The sequence below is a fragment of the Heterodontus francisci genome, chromosome 2, assembly GCF_036365525.1.
Source record: "Heterodontus francisci isolate sHetFra1 chromosome 2, sHetFra1.hap1, whole genome shotgun sequence".
In the NCBI taxonomy this organism is placed as follows: Eukaryota; Metazoa; Chordata; class Chondrichthyes; order Heterodontiformes; family Heterodontidae; genus Heterodontus; species Heterodontus francisci.
Window position 1 is genome coordinate 171,408,323 of NC_090372.1, and position 14,612 is coordinate 171,422,934.

The 14,612-nt window shown below is 43.6% G+C and overlaps 1 protein-coding gene across 12 annotated transcripts in view; it reads left to right on the forward strand.

The window, feature by feature from the left end:
* si:ch211-285f17.1 (sickle tail protein) overlaps positions 1 to 14,612 on the forward strand; it is an 815,052-nt gene that overhangs the window by 205,242 nt on the left and 595,198 nt on the right. The window contains exon 1 of one of the 12 annotated variants that reach the window (XM_068013816.1): positions 6,539 to 6,703. The exons of 9 other annotated variants lie outside the window; for them this stretch is intronic. Coding sequence is in view for 1 of the 3 variants with exons in the window: in XM_068013795.1 (XP_067869896.1) it covers positions 7,529 to 7,535 (7 nt within the window). In the remaining 2 variants the exon portion in view is untranslated. Of the gene's footprint in view, positions 1 to 6,538; positions 6,708 to 7,219; positions 7,536 to 14,612 lie in introns of those variants that run through there. 2 more of the 12 variants (XM_068013825.1, XM_068013795.1) reach the window with 2 other exon arrangements.

Below are 14,612 nucleotides of genomic sequence, written 5' to 3' on the forward strand. Positions count from 1 at the left end.
TCCTCCTGAGGTCCCCAGCATCACAGATGCCAGTCTTCACCCAATTCGATTCACTCCATGTGATATCAAGAAACGACTGAATGCAATGGATACTGCAAAGTCTATGAGTCCTGGCAATAGTACTGAAGACCTGTGCTCCAGAACCTGCCGCGCCCGTAGCCAAGCAGTTCCAGTACAGCTACAACACTGGCATCTACCCTGCAATGTGGAAAATTGCCCAGGTATGTCCTGTACACAAAAAGCAGGACAAATCCAACCCAGCCATTTACCGCCCCATCAGTCTACTCTCGATCATCAGTAAAGTGATGGAAGGTGTCGTCGACAGTGCTATCAAGCGGCACTTGCTTAGTAGTACCCTTCTCAGTGACGCTCAGTTTGGGTTCCGCCAGGGCCACTCAGCTCCTGGCCTCATTACAGCCTTGGTTCAAACATGGACAAAAGAACTGAGCTCGAGATGAGGTGAGAGTGACTTCCCTTGACAGCAAGGCAGCATTTGACCAAATATGATATAAAGGAGCCCTAACAAAACTGAAAATGGGAATCGGGGAAAACTCTCCACTGGCTGGACTCCTATCGAGCGCAAAGGAAGATGATTGTGGTCATTGGAGGCCAATCACCTCAGTTGTAAGACATCACTGCAGGAGTTCCTCAGGGTAGTCTCCGAGACCCAACCATCTTCAACTGATTCATCAATGATCTTCCTTCGATCATACAGTCAGAAGTGGGGATGTTTGCTGATGATTGCACAATGTTCAGCACCATTGGTGACTCCTCAGATACTGAAGCAGTCCGTGTAGAAATGCAGCAAGACCTGGACAATATCCAGGCTTGGGCTGAGTAACATTCATGCCACACAACTGCCAGGCAATGGCTATCTCAATCTAACCATCTTCCCTTGACATTCAATGACACAACGATCTTTGAATCCCCCACTATCAACATCCTGGGGGTTACCATTGACCAGAAACCAAACTGTGGGAGCCATATAAATAGCATAGCTACAAGAGCAGGTCTGAGGCTGGGAATCCTGCAGCGAGTAACTCCCCAAAGCCTGTCCATCTACAAGGCACAAATCAGCAGTACATTGGAATATACTCCACTTCCCTGGAGAGTACAGCTCCAACAACACTCCAGAAGCTCAACACCATCCAGCCCACTTCATAAGCACCCCATCTACAGACATTCACTCCGTCCATCACCAACGCACAGTGGCAGCAGTGTGTACCACCTACAAGATGCATTGCAGCAACGCAACAAGGCTCCTCAGACAGCACCTTCCAAACCCGCGGTCTCCAGCACCTAGAAGGATAAGGGCAGCAGATGCATGGGAACACCACCACCTGCAAGTTCCCCTCCAAGCCACACACTATTCTGACTTGGAACTATATCGCTGTTCCTTCAATGTTGCTGGGTCAAAATGCTGGAACTCCCTTACTAACAGCACTGTGGGTGTACCTACCCCACATGGACTGCAGCGGTTCAAGAAGATGGCTCAACACCACCTTCTCAAGGGCAATTAGGGATGGGCAATAACTCCTGTCCCAGCCAGTGATGCCCACATCCCATGAATGAATAAAAAAAAGTTGCGTGTTTAGCAACCAAACGCTAACCACTTCAACACTGACCAATAACATCACTAAACCAATAAACTAAATATTTAAACTAACAACACTAAACTACAAATACTTATTCTAAATCTTTTGGGCCTCCTTATCTCGCGAGACAATGGATACGTGCCTGGAGGTGGTCAGTGGTTTGTGAAGGTGGCTATAAAAGCCAATTCTAGAGTGACAGGCTTTTCCACAGGTGCTGCAGAGAAATTTGTTTGTCGGGGCTGTTGCACAGTTGGCTCTCCCCTTGCGCCTCTGTCTTTTTTCCTGCCAACTACTAAGTCTCTTCGACTCGCCACATTTTAGCCCCGTCTTTATGGCTGCCCGCCAGCTCTGGCGAATGCTGGCAACTGACTCCCACGACTTGTGATCAATGTCACAGGATTTCTTGTCGCGTTTGCAGACGTCTTTATAGCGGAGACATGGACGGCCGGTGGGTCTGATACCAGTGGCGAGCTCGCTGTACAATGTGTCTTTGGGGATCCTGCCATCTTCCATGCGGCTCACATGGCCAAGCCATCTCAAGCGCCGCTGACTCAGTAGTGTGTATAAGCTGGGGATGTTGGCCGCCTCGAGGACTTCTGTGTTGGAGATACGGTCCTGCCACCTGATGCCAAGTATTCTCCGGAGGCAGCGAAGATGGAATGAATTGAGACGTTGCTCTTGGCTGACATACGTTGTCCAGGCCTCACTGCCATAGAGCAAGGTACTGAGGACACAGGCCTGATACACTTGGACTTTTGTGTTCCGTGTCAGTGCGCCATTTTCCCACACTTTCTTGGCCAGTCTGGACATAGCAGTGGAAGCCTTTCCCATGCGCTTGTTGATTTCTGCATCTAGAGACAGGTTACTGGTGATAGTTGAGCCTAGGTAGGTGAACTCTTGAACCACTTCCAGAGCGTGGTCGCCAACATTGATGGAGCATTTCTGACGTCCTGCCCCATAATGTTTGTTTTCTTGAGGCTGATGGTTAGGCCAAATTCATTGCAGGCAGCCGCAAACCTGTCGATGAGACTCTGCAGGCACTCTTCAGTGTGAGATGTTAAAGCAGCATCGTCAGCAAAGAGGAGTTCCCTGATGAGGACTTTCCGTACTTTGGACTTCGCTCTTAGACGGGCAAGGTTGAACAACCTGCCCCCTGATCTTGTGTGGAGGAAACTACAAATACTTATTCTAAATACTTATCTGTAATTCCTTAGGTTCCATCCTCCACCCTGGTTGTCACATTCTTCAATCTTCCTATAGTGTTTTTGTTATGTTCTCACAGTGCCTGCATTGTATTTATGCTCCTTTGATCTCCCACGATGCTCTCTGATTATTTAATGTTGTTCCTTGTGTTACGACTGACCGCTCAAGTCAAAACCCCTAATCAAAATATACAATTCTGATTGTGACCCCTTTCCTATCCTGAGTGGCGTGAAACAGGGCTGTGTTCTCGCACCCACACTTGTTGGGATTTTCTTCTCCCTGCTGCTTTCACATGCGTTCAAGTCTTCTGAAGAAGGAATTTTCCTCCACACAAGATCAGGGGGCAGGTTGTTCAACCTTGCCCGTCTAAGAGCGAAGTCCAAAGTACGGAAAGTCCTCATCAGGGAACTCCTCTTTGCTGACAATGCTGCTTTAACATCTCACACTGAAGAGTGCCTGCAGAGTCTCATCGACAGGTTTGCGGCTGCCTCCAATGAATTTGGCCTAACCATCAGCCTCAAGAAAACGAACATCATGGGGCAGGACGTCAGAAATGCTCCATCCATCAATATTGGCGACCACGCTCTGGAAGTGGTTCAAGAGTTCACCTACATAGGCTCAACTATCACCAGTAACCTGTCTCTAGATGCAGAACTCAACAAGCGCATGGGAAAGGCTTCCACTGCTATGTCCAGACTGGCCAAGAGAGTGTGGGAAAATGGCGCACTGACACGGGACACAAAAGTCCAAGTGTATCAAGCCTGTGTCCTCAGTACCTTGCTTTATGGCAGCGAGGCCTGGACAACGTAGGTCAGCCAAGAGCAACGTCTCAATTCATTCCATCTTCGCTGCCTCCGGAGAATACTTGGCATCAGGTGGCAGGACCGTATCACCAACACAGAAGTCCTCGAGGCGGCCAACATCCCCAGCTTATACACACTACTGAGTCAGCGATGCTTGAGATGGCTTGGCCATGTGAGCCGGCCGCATGGAAGATGGCAGGATCCCCAAAGACACATTGTACAGCGAGCTTACCACTGGTGTCAGACCCACCGGCCGTCCATGTCTCCGCTTTAAAGACGTCTGCAAACGCGACATGACGTCCTGTGACATTGATCACAAGTCGTGGGAGTCAGTTGCCAGCATTCGCCAGAGCCTGGCGGGCAGCCATAAAGGCAGGGCTAAAGTGTGGCGAGTCGAAGAGACTTAGCAGTTGGCAGGAAAAAAGACAAAAGCGCAAGGGGAGAGCCAACTGTGTAACAGCCCCGACAAACAAATTTTTCTGCAGCACCTGTGGAAGAGCCTGTCACTCTAGAATTGGCCTTTATAGCCACTCCAGGCGCTGCTCCACACATCACTGACCACCTCCAGGCGCTTACCCATTGTCTCTCGCGATAAGGAGGCCAAAGAAGAAGAAGAGATAGTGCGTTGCTCCCACCACAATCAGACCAGTCCCACCACTCCACAGATTGCCTAACATATCACTTTAAACTTTCCAAGTTAAAGAAAACCACAGCCAAATTGACCATCTATTAACTCCCGAATGAGGCTAACCAAACCAGGTGTCTTTAGATCAACAAATTGACTATTTATTAGAAAAATGTAAGTGTTAAACAGTACTAAGATAAAAACAACAGTTAAAATAGAAAAAATAGGCGTCCTTGCAGATTTACGCTTCTGATGAAGTGGAATCTTCCAATGTGGAACAGTCCAAGGTTGCTTGAAGTCCTCACAGCTGTCCATTGGGGGGGGAAAAGGGGTTCTTCAACAGTAGGACATTCAGTAGGCTTGTTCCAGTTAAAGTGATACTCTTCTTCCAGCGATGAATTCAACAATCAACAACTTGCAGACATTTTTCAATGAATCAATTTGGCTTTAGAATTGTTTTGAGGGGTGAAAAAGTGATGAGTCTAAAATTCACCTTCCTTCACTTTAAATTATCAGAGATCTCTGTTCCATTCATACTGGTCCAGCTGTCTGCCTTAGAACAGTCTGTTTCAACTAAAAAATCATTTCAAAAGATAATCGCAACATTGTATATCTTGATCCTCAGTCTCTGAATGGCGGGGTAACCAAGATGCACTGTCCTTGCTCTCAGTCCCTGGAGCTTGTTGCCTCAAAGCAGTACTGATCCTTTTACAACTTTAAAGACATACCGCATATTTCCTGGAAAAGAAAAAAAAACTACAGGATCATAACACTTGGTTTATGTTATGTCCTTACTCTTCTGGACCCAATTCCCACACTCACCAAATTCTTGTTGCCAGTCTGTTTAGCAGATAATCCCAGCTCTGCACCCCTGGAATATAAAACCTTGTCAGCTAAGAATCTTTGAACTCCCAAATTGGGGCAATGCACTTTTTTTGATAGTCAAGTCCAGTGCACTATTACCTAGAATTTTATATTATACTATTTTCCAGTTTACAATTTTCAGGATACCTTTACTGCATGTACACTAACATTTGGACAGCCCCTAGTCCTACTTTTTTGCTTTTGCCTATGCCCACTCAGTCGTCAGAAGCATGATACTATAAAGACGGTTAAATAATGTTCTTCAGAGGATCCTTTGTCTTGTGAAAACTTACATAAAGTCTACAGCACAGAGGCGAGCCGTTGGCCCAACTGGTTTATGCCGGCATTTATGCTCCCAGGTCCTCTCCCATCCCTCTTCATCTAACCCTGAAACTCGTCCTGTTTGTAAAAGAAAAGTGCTATTCTTTGTGACCTATTTATTCGTGGGTTTGTTCCGAAATTAAATTTTATGCTTTACTTTGTGGTCTCCTCATTCTGGCCTGTATTAACACTGGCCTTAAAGACTCAATGGAAAATTTGCTGCAAGTTTCCAAATTAATTGAAGATGATGAAAAGTTATGACTTTTTCTGGCAATTTACCAAAATAGTAACTTATGTTGTGTTTGCTAAATCTATGTAGAGTTGGTTTACGTGGTTAAATTTGTATGGACTGCAGGGCATTGTAGAGATCTGCATGTATGACTTTGCTAAATTGCTTGTGACATCAATTATCGTTGGAAGGCATTGTAGTGAAATACCTCACCATTGCCCTTGGTGTCTGATGATTAAGAAGATTACAATAAGATCTTAGCTTTGCTTCATATTTAAAGATCAATTTATATAAAAGTGCAAGTGTGTTTGTGTTTTCCAAATGCCACAACATAGAAACTCTAGTAGAAATGCATTGCTGTGTTTCAAACACCAACATGACAAAAATAACGTGTGGCTACCCTTCTGAACTGGTTCCCTGTGGCTTGCATGGTGCCTCTTTAACGACTCACCCACTAGAGTGATTCAAATAGAGTTTCAAAATTCAACCTCAAAGCCATGGTAACAATAGATGCCTTCAACCTGCTTCCTGTCAGATTTGTAGTTTCAAGAGTAAATCTTTGATCAGCAATTGTTTCATGGTGGATGGGGTCAGTAGATTGGAAAGCAGTAATGAGCCTATTCATCTGGAGCCGGTCCTCCTCCTTTTGAGTTGTTTACAGCCAGTGGTCATAGGAACTCAGCACACAGATTCCACCTCTTCCAATTTGTGCCTCCATGGGAGAGCACTACAGGAAATCATCCATATGCTTTCCTTCTAACCTGAGTTCAGAAGGACATTTTCTGTTCCCTCGAAAGTTCTCTGTGGTGCTGTGAAATATCATCTGGACAAGGATGCATCTTGTCAGAAAGAAGTTTTTCAAAGGGGCATGGTGACCTTGCTCAATGAAAATTTTGTTTTAGCAGGTTGCCTAACAACACTAAATATAAAAACAACTTCAGACTAAGTGTTCAGTTCAAAGAGAATTTGTGTTTTTGGGGAACATTTCCAGATTACTGTGGAAGTAAAACGCAGTCAACTGTTTGTGGGCTTGTGCACAATATTCTTAAACTACCACGGGAATGTAGGTATGTAATTAATCTATTGAGCATTTTTAATCTTTGCGAATATGATAAATTAAATATGCATTCTTTGCTACGTGAAAGTATTGATATGATGATTAGAGATGTTGTATTTATTTTCCCTGTGATGCTCACAAAGGAAGTGGCCCTGAGTCCTGCTCATCATCTGGACTTACTCAGACTTTTTAATGAGACAGCATCTCTTCTACAGTCTGCAACACCAGGAACACAAGTTAACCCAAAAAATTGTCTTATTTCCTGTCTCATTTGTCCACGCTTTTAAATAGAGCTGTCTGGTATTACTTTTGCCAGAAACATTTCCAGAACTACTGACATCTTTTATGTGGAATGGAAACTAAAGCAGCCTGTGAAAGTGAAACATAGGGGAATACTTATCCTTTATCCTTTTTACTTAGTTGACGACTTTCCTCGTCAACATAGTTGTTAGCTATTTATGATTTGGAGTGCCTTGACCGTTTTGGGTTTAACCTATCATTATATTCAGTAAGTAATTATTTTCGGCTGTACAATGTTAATTGTAGCTCTGGTGTGAACTCAAAAGAGTAAATGTAACTAAAGCTAGTGGACAGATTGGATTCATGTGGTTTAAAAGCTTCAAAATGAAGTTTTAAATGCAGACAGTGAAGACTCCATTGCCAGTTAAAGACAGAGTAGCAGTGTTGTGTGAGGTAGGAATTCACCTCCCTGAAACTTGCTTTTTCTGGCAATTTCATGTGACTTTCACAGCAACAGCATAAAAACTGCTCGTGATTCTGCAGCGACTGGAGCTTGACTGCAAATCGAGGCATAAAGAAAATTCTGCAGAAATGATGAGTAAGTAATCCAGTTGCATTACCCATACAAGGCTGAAAAGATAGATGTAGCTGAGCTGCTGTTCTGGGAAATATGAGTGCATATACGTAAAGGGTTCTGTACTTAGTTTATTTGTGGAATACTATGCTTTTGCAGATTTTTAATCTGATAGAACGATACAGTGGAATTTGACATTTCTGAGTGCATCCTTCCATTCAATGTGTCCATAAAGGATGTAACACATTAAATTATGTTTGAATGCACAGTAGGAAATCTTTTTGTTCTGCAGTCTTTTGTATCACAATCAAATGTAAATGAGGTGCTGGGCTCCAATGCTATTAAATGGTTTTTTCTGGAAATACCTATGGCTCTAGCACATTCCTCTACATTTGCTGACAATAGAAATCCTTGGAATGCTGTGCCTAATGAGTGTTAAGTCTCAAGGTAATAGAGTGGAATGTTCAGTCTGTGAGGACGTAAAGCAGGGAACTGTGCAATCTGTGTTGAAGGTGGGGGAGGAGCATGTCAAAGGGGAAGAGGAAGGAGTCGCTCACATTAAGGACAAATTCCCAGCATATTTATTACATGCATGGAATTTACAATTAACTTTTAAAACATTAGGTCAGGTCTGGGCAGCAGGAACTGAAAGCTGGCTCCAGTAAACTCAAATGTAATTGATGTGAATGTTGCCATTGTGCATGTTGTCAGCTAGTTGACAGAAATATTTTGATTTGCATGCCTCTTCCAGTGCATTAAATTTCTTAGCTTTGATTATTACAAATTGTACACTGTGTTAATATTTAACTCTTTGATGGAATAGTAACAATACCAGAAGGCAAGGCAGGTTGACAAGGTTGTTAGAAACCTTTTCAGCTACCTGCAATGAGCAGTATATCTGTTTTTTTGTGTTCGGTGTTTGATTTTGCAAGGAGTGGAAATATGGTCACCTCTTTGAAGTATTGTTTTGCTTTGAATAAAGCAGCATTTAGAAGCTGCTGTTCTGAGGGGGGTGCCACAGTTAGTATACTTCCCAACGACTGAATTTTTTTTTTAGCTGTCTGGCACCTTAATGAATAGTTTTGTATTCCTCTGAATAGAATATGTTAACCAACAGGATTTGACAACATTATGGTCGGCCTGAAAAAAAAATGTGGGAATTGCTGGAGTGGAGGTTTTGTGTTTGAAGATGAGTGCTGAGTTTATGTTTTAAGCACTTACTGTAGATCAGAAATCCTGTCAATTCTTCCAGTTGGTAAAGTTGTCAATTAAAATGACATTAGTTTAGTCCCCGGGAGAAATGCAGTGCGACAAAAGGGATTTTGGTTTCACTGAAGAATTAATTAAGTGTATTCTAGTCCAGCTCTAGCGGACATTTTTAAACTTGACATGCTTGCACAGATTCTAAGCTTTTCACTCTGCCTCAAAGTATGTTTTCCGGCCTTGGCTAGCGGTCGCCAAGACCTTCAGTGCAGTGTACAGTTTAATTATTAAATATGTACTGAAAACTTTGCTTTGGAGAAATGTACAGAAAACTATTTTCCTGGGCTTCTGTTGTGCCAAGATCTAATCAGGAACAATGTGTGCCATCTATATAGCGGATTGTCTCGGCTAGGGTATTAACAGATACTGCATATAAACTAAGTCTTGTTTTTTAAAAAAAAGCTTGGGGATAGTGCATGCGAGGCGGTAATATTGGCTAATAGTAGCACCAACACCTACAGGATATTTGCTTGCTATAAATCCAGTAATTATGTTGTAATTCATGAAGATTTGTAATAACTGCCAGATCAGGAATATGATTTATGAACCATTGCAGTTTAGAGAATTTACTGGCTATCTGATTTTTAAAAAGTGCGAGGTTTCTACCAAATTATGCACGACCTTATTTTGTATGGAAAATTAGTGATGCAGCCTCCCCTCTTGTACATTTCAGCACCGTCAAACCATATGGGTTGATGGATATTCAACATTTCCATTGCTTTCCACAAACACGCTGTATGCACTAGAAGCAAAATAAACTTTCTGGTACACCATTATTGCAAAAGAAATACTTGATTAGTATCCACTGCTGTATTTAAAAGGCTCCAGAAGCAGGCCGAGCGCATCTACCCTGAGGCACAGTGTGGCTTTCGTACAGATATCGACCGTTGACATGTTGTTCTCCCTTCGTCAGATACAGGAGAAATGCCGCGAACAACAGATGCCCCTCTACGTTGCTTTCATTGATCTCACCAAAGCCTTTGACCTCGTCAGCAGATGTGGTCTCTTCAGACTACTAGAAAAGATTGGATGTCCACCAAAGCTACTAAGTATCATCACCTCATTCCATGACAATATGAAAGGCACAATTCAACATAGCGGCGCCTCATCAGAGCCCTTTCCTATCCTGACTGGCGTGAAACAGGGCTGTGTTCTCGCACCCACACTTTTTAGGATTTTCTTCTCCCTGCTGCTTTCACATGCGTTCAAGTCTTCTGAAGAAGGAATTTTCCTCCACACAAGATCAGGGGGCAGGTTGTTCAACCTTGTTCGTGTAAGAGCGAAGTCCAAAGTACGGAAAGTCCTCATCAGGGAACTCCTCTTTGCTGACAATGCTGCTTTAACATCTCTCACTGAAGAGTGCCTGCAGAGTCTCATCGACAGGTTTGCGGCTGCCTCCAATGAATTTGGCCTAACCATCAGCCTCAAGAAAACGAACATCATGGGGCAGGACGTCAGAAATGCTCCATCCATCAATATTGGCGACCACGCTCTGTAAGTGGTTCAAGAATTCACCTACCTAGGCTCAACTATCACCAGTAACCTGTCTCTAGATGCAGAAATCAACAAGCGCATGGGAAAGGCTTCCACTGCTATGTCCAGACTGGCCAAGAGAGTGTGGGAAAATGGCGCGCTGACACGGAACTCAAAAGTCCGAGTGTATCAAGCCTGTGTCTTCAGTACCTTGCTCTATGGCAGCGAGGCCTGGACAACGTATGTCAGCCAAGAGCGACGTCTCAATTCATTCCATCTTTGCTGCCTCCGCAGAATACTTGGCATCAGGTGGCAGGACCGTATCTCTAACGCAGAAGTCCACGAGGCGGCCGGCATCCCCAGCTTATATACACTACTGAGCCAGCGGCGCTTGAGATGGCTTGGCCATGTGAGCCTCATGGAAGATGGCAGGATCCCCAAAGACACATTGTACAGCGAGCTCGCCACTGGTATCAGACCCACCAGCCATCCATGTCTCCGCTTTAAAGACGTCTGCAAACGCGACATGAAGTCCTGTGACATTGATCACAAGTTGTGGGAGTCAGTTGCCAACGTTCGCCAGAGCTGGCGGGCAGCCATAAAGGCGGGGCTAAAGTGTGGCGAGTCGAAGAGACTTAGTAGTTGGCAGGAAAAAAGACAAAAGCGCAAGGGGAGAGCCAACTGTGTAACAGCCCCGACAAACAAATCTTTCTGCAGCACCTGTGGAAGAGCCTGTCACTCTAGAATTAGCCTTTATAGCCACTCCAGGCGCTGCTCCACACACCACTGACCACCTCCAGGCGCTTACCCATTGTCTCTCGAGATAAGGAGGCCAAAGAAGATTTAAAAGAAATAATTGATGTCTGCAAAAAATATTGGTACTTCTATCCTCTTCATCCTCTCCCAAGAAAGTAACAAAATAAGAATGATTTGTTTTTCAAAAAAGGAAATAGAATTACTTTGAAATTCAAATAATGATTCAACATAATGTTACTTACTGACTTTCCATGCAGTTTTTGGAAGCTGGGTTTAGTTTTCCTTTAAGAAAATGTTGTCATTATAGATATTAAAATTAAATTAACACAGTAAGGGCAAAAAAAAATGGCAACTTTGACTGCTCTCAACCGGTTCCATTCTTACCGATTTAATCATAGCCAGACAATCACTTACAATGACTCCTCCTACTCCTGCACCATTATCTCTGGTTGATAAGACCTATTGTTATGGCCACATGGTGAGGTGTGTGAGTGATTTCCACTGTTGAGCTCCCACCTAACCGCAGCAAGTGTTTTTGTTATTAGGGTTTAACCCCTTTGTGTTTTATTCATCAAATAAACAGACAGTGACAAGTTTTCTTGTAGACTTAAAACAGAAGATTAATTATTTATTGAGCAATATCCCGAAATTGTCGCAACTGCATCCACTCACTCGCGCGCACACACACACATGCCAAGAGACAGATAGAGAAGAAAAGGAGTAAGTGTTTTTTTAGTGAGGCAGTGTTTCGGGGTTCACAGTAAACTTGTTGAATTCTCTAAGTGGTCAAGTTCTCAGTTCTAGGCCTGAGGTGTTTGTAGATTTCTTCCTTGGTTAAAAGTTCAGTTTGAAGACAGAGGATCGCTTCCAATTCACTGCTACACAAGTTGAGAATGTAGAATTCACAGCAGAGCGCTTTCCTTTTTGGCTTGCTGAATTTTTTCCCAGCTCTTAGCTGGACAAACTTTTTGGCGATGTTTCTTTCTGGGTCTCTTTCTGCATTGAGGGCTGCCATTTTAAGGTAAAAAGGTTTGTCATGTCAGATTCTGGTAGGAGACGCTTTGGTCTCTCCTCCATGATGATCACACAATGGCCCAGGATGAGAATAATCTGGGTATGATGTTTCCACTTCATACCACCTTTGTTCAGTAGAACTTATTCAATTCAGGAATGTTTCAGGATGGGTGTAATTGACACCTCGCAACTTGGTTAGGCATCCTTTGTTCTGAACAGATAGTGTGGCAATGTTCGAATACACATGTGGCCATCTTCTGCAGCATTGTCTATTTTTTAAAAAGGTAAAGTCAATTTTTATAGCTCTTCAGTTTGAGTCTGTATTTTTTTCACCTTCGCACTTCTCATAAACGTGGTACTATCCTTGGTCCTCTCCTATTTCTCACCGACATGCTGCCCCCTCGGCATTGCCATCTGAAAACACAGCATTAGTTTTCACATATATGGTGACGACACTGAGCTCTACCTCACCACCACTTCTCTCTACTCATCCACTATTAAATTGTCTGCCATCCAGGACTGGATGAGCAGAAACTTCCTCCAATTAAATATTGGGAAGACTGTAGCCTTTGTTTTTGGTCGCCGCTGGAAACTCTGTTCCCGAGCTACTGACTCCATTCCTCTTCCTGGCAATAGTCTGACATTAAGCCTGTTTGTTCGCTACCTTGGTGTCACATTTGACCCTGAATTGAACTTCCGACCTCATATGCTCATCTGCTGCTGAAACCCTCATTCATGCCTTCATTACCTCTAGACTTGACTATTCTAATGCACTTCTGGCTGGTCTCCCACATTCTACTCTCCGTAAACTTGAGGTCATCCAGAATGCTGTTGCCTGTGTCTTAACTCACACCAAGTCCCATTTCCTAATCACCATTGTGCTCACTGACCTACATTGTCTCCCAGTCAATCAATGTCTTGATTTTAAAATTCTCATTTTTGTTTTCAAATCCCTCCATGGCCTCGCCGACCTCCCCCCTCCCCCCCCCCCCCCCCACCCCCCACCCCATCTCTGTAATCTCCTCCAGCCCTACAACCCTTCGGGATATCCGCGCCCCTCTAATTCTGGCCTCTTGTGCATCCCTGATTTTGATTGCTGCACCATTGGTGGCCACGCCTTCAGTTGCCTAGGCCCCAAGCTCAGGAATACCCTCCCTACGCCTCTCCACATTACTTTCCTCCGTTAAGACACTCCTTAAAATGCACCTCTTTAATCAACCTTTTGTTCATCTGACTTAATATCTCCTTTTGTGTCTCCGTGTCATACTTTGTTTTATAACATTCCTGTGAAGCGCCTTGGGACATTTTATTAAATTAATATAAGAGATAACATAATAAAACTTCCGAGGCACTTCACAGGAATATTATAAAACAAAGTATGACATCGAGCCACAAAAGAAGATTTTAGGTCAGATGAAAGAGGTAGGTTTTAAGAGTGTCTTAAAGGACGAAAGCGAAGTGGAGAGGCAGAGAGGTGTAGGGAGGATATTCCAATGCTTGGGGCCTAGGCAATGGAAGGCACAGCCATCAGTGGTGGAGCGATTAAAGGTCATGATGCACAGAGGCCAGAATTAGAGCAGCGTAGAATATCACGGGAGGGTTGTAGTGCTGCAGGAGATTAGAGATAGGGAAGGGTGAGGCCATAGAGGGATTTGAAAACAGGATGAGAATTTTCAAATCAAGACATTGCTTCACCAGGAGCCAGTATTGGTCAGCGAGCACAGGAGTGATAGCGGAGCGGGACTTGGTGCGAGTTAAGACACGGGTAGCAGAGTTTTGAATGACCTCAAGTTTACAGAGAGTGGAATGTGGGAAACCAACCAGGAGTGCATTGGAATAGTCAAGTCTAGAGGTAACAAAGACATGATTGAGGGTTTCCGCAGCAAATGAGCTGAGACGGGGCGAAGTCGAGTAATGTTATGGAGGTGGAAATAGGCGGTATTAGTGATGGCCCGAATATGAGGTCGGAAGCTCATCTAGAGGTCAAATGTGACATCAAGGTTGCGAACCGACTGGTTTAATCTCAGACTGTTGCCAGGGAGAGTTACATTGCGGTAAATCTGCTAGTGAAATAAGGTTACTTTATCATGAAGTTTTTAGTCTAAAGTTGAACTGTATTTACTCAAGGGTAAAATTCAGTGACTAGCCCTATGAAAGAATGTTGAAATTAAGCAATGGTATGTGCTTGGACCTGTTCTACAACATTGAAAGGTGCTGTTTTAAACAAGAGAATAATCTCTTCATGCACTGAAAATATTGTTCACACTCTGTTACAAGTGTTGCCCTAATGAGTTGTAATGTATAGATTTTCCCATCCTCTTTATAGGTCTCAAACAATGTATTCAACTCTATTTTATTACTCAAAAAATTAATGCAAAGCACTGGCATGTGATTTGCTGAATGTGTGGACTTTTCTTTCAAATTAGCAGAATGCCAAATCAACCAGTGTTGCCATTGACAGCAATTAGAAAAAGTGCTTGGCATGCTTTGAGATCTGCGGAAGAGATTTAACAGCCTATAAACACAGCTGTCTCTTTGTTTATGCTTCTACAAATCCATTTTGCCCTGGTGGATAGGCATAGGTAGAAAGATGGC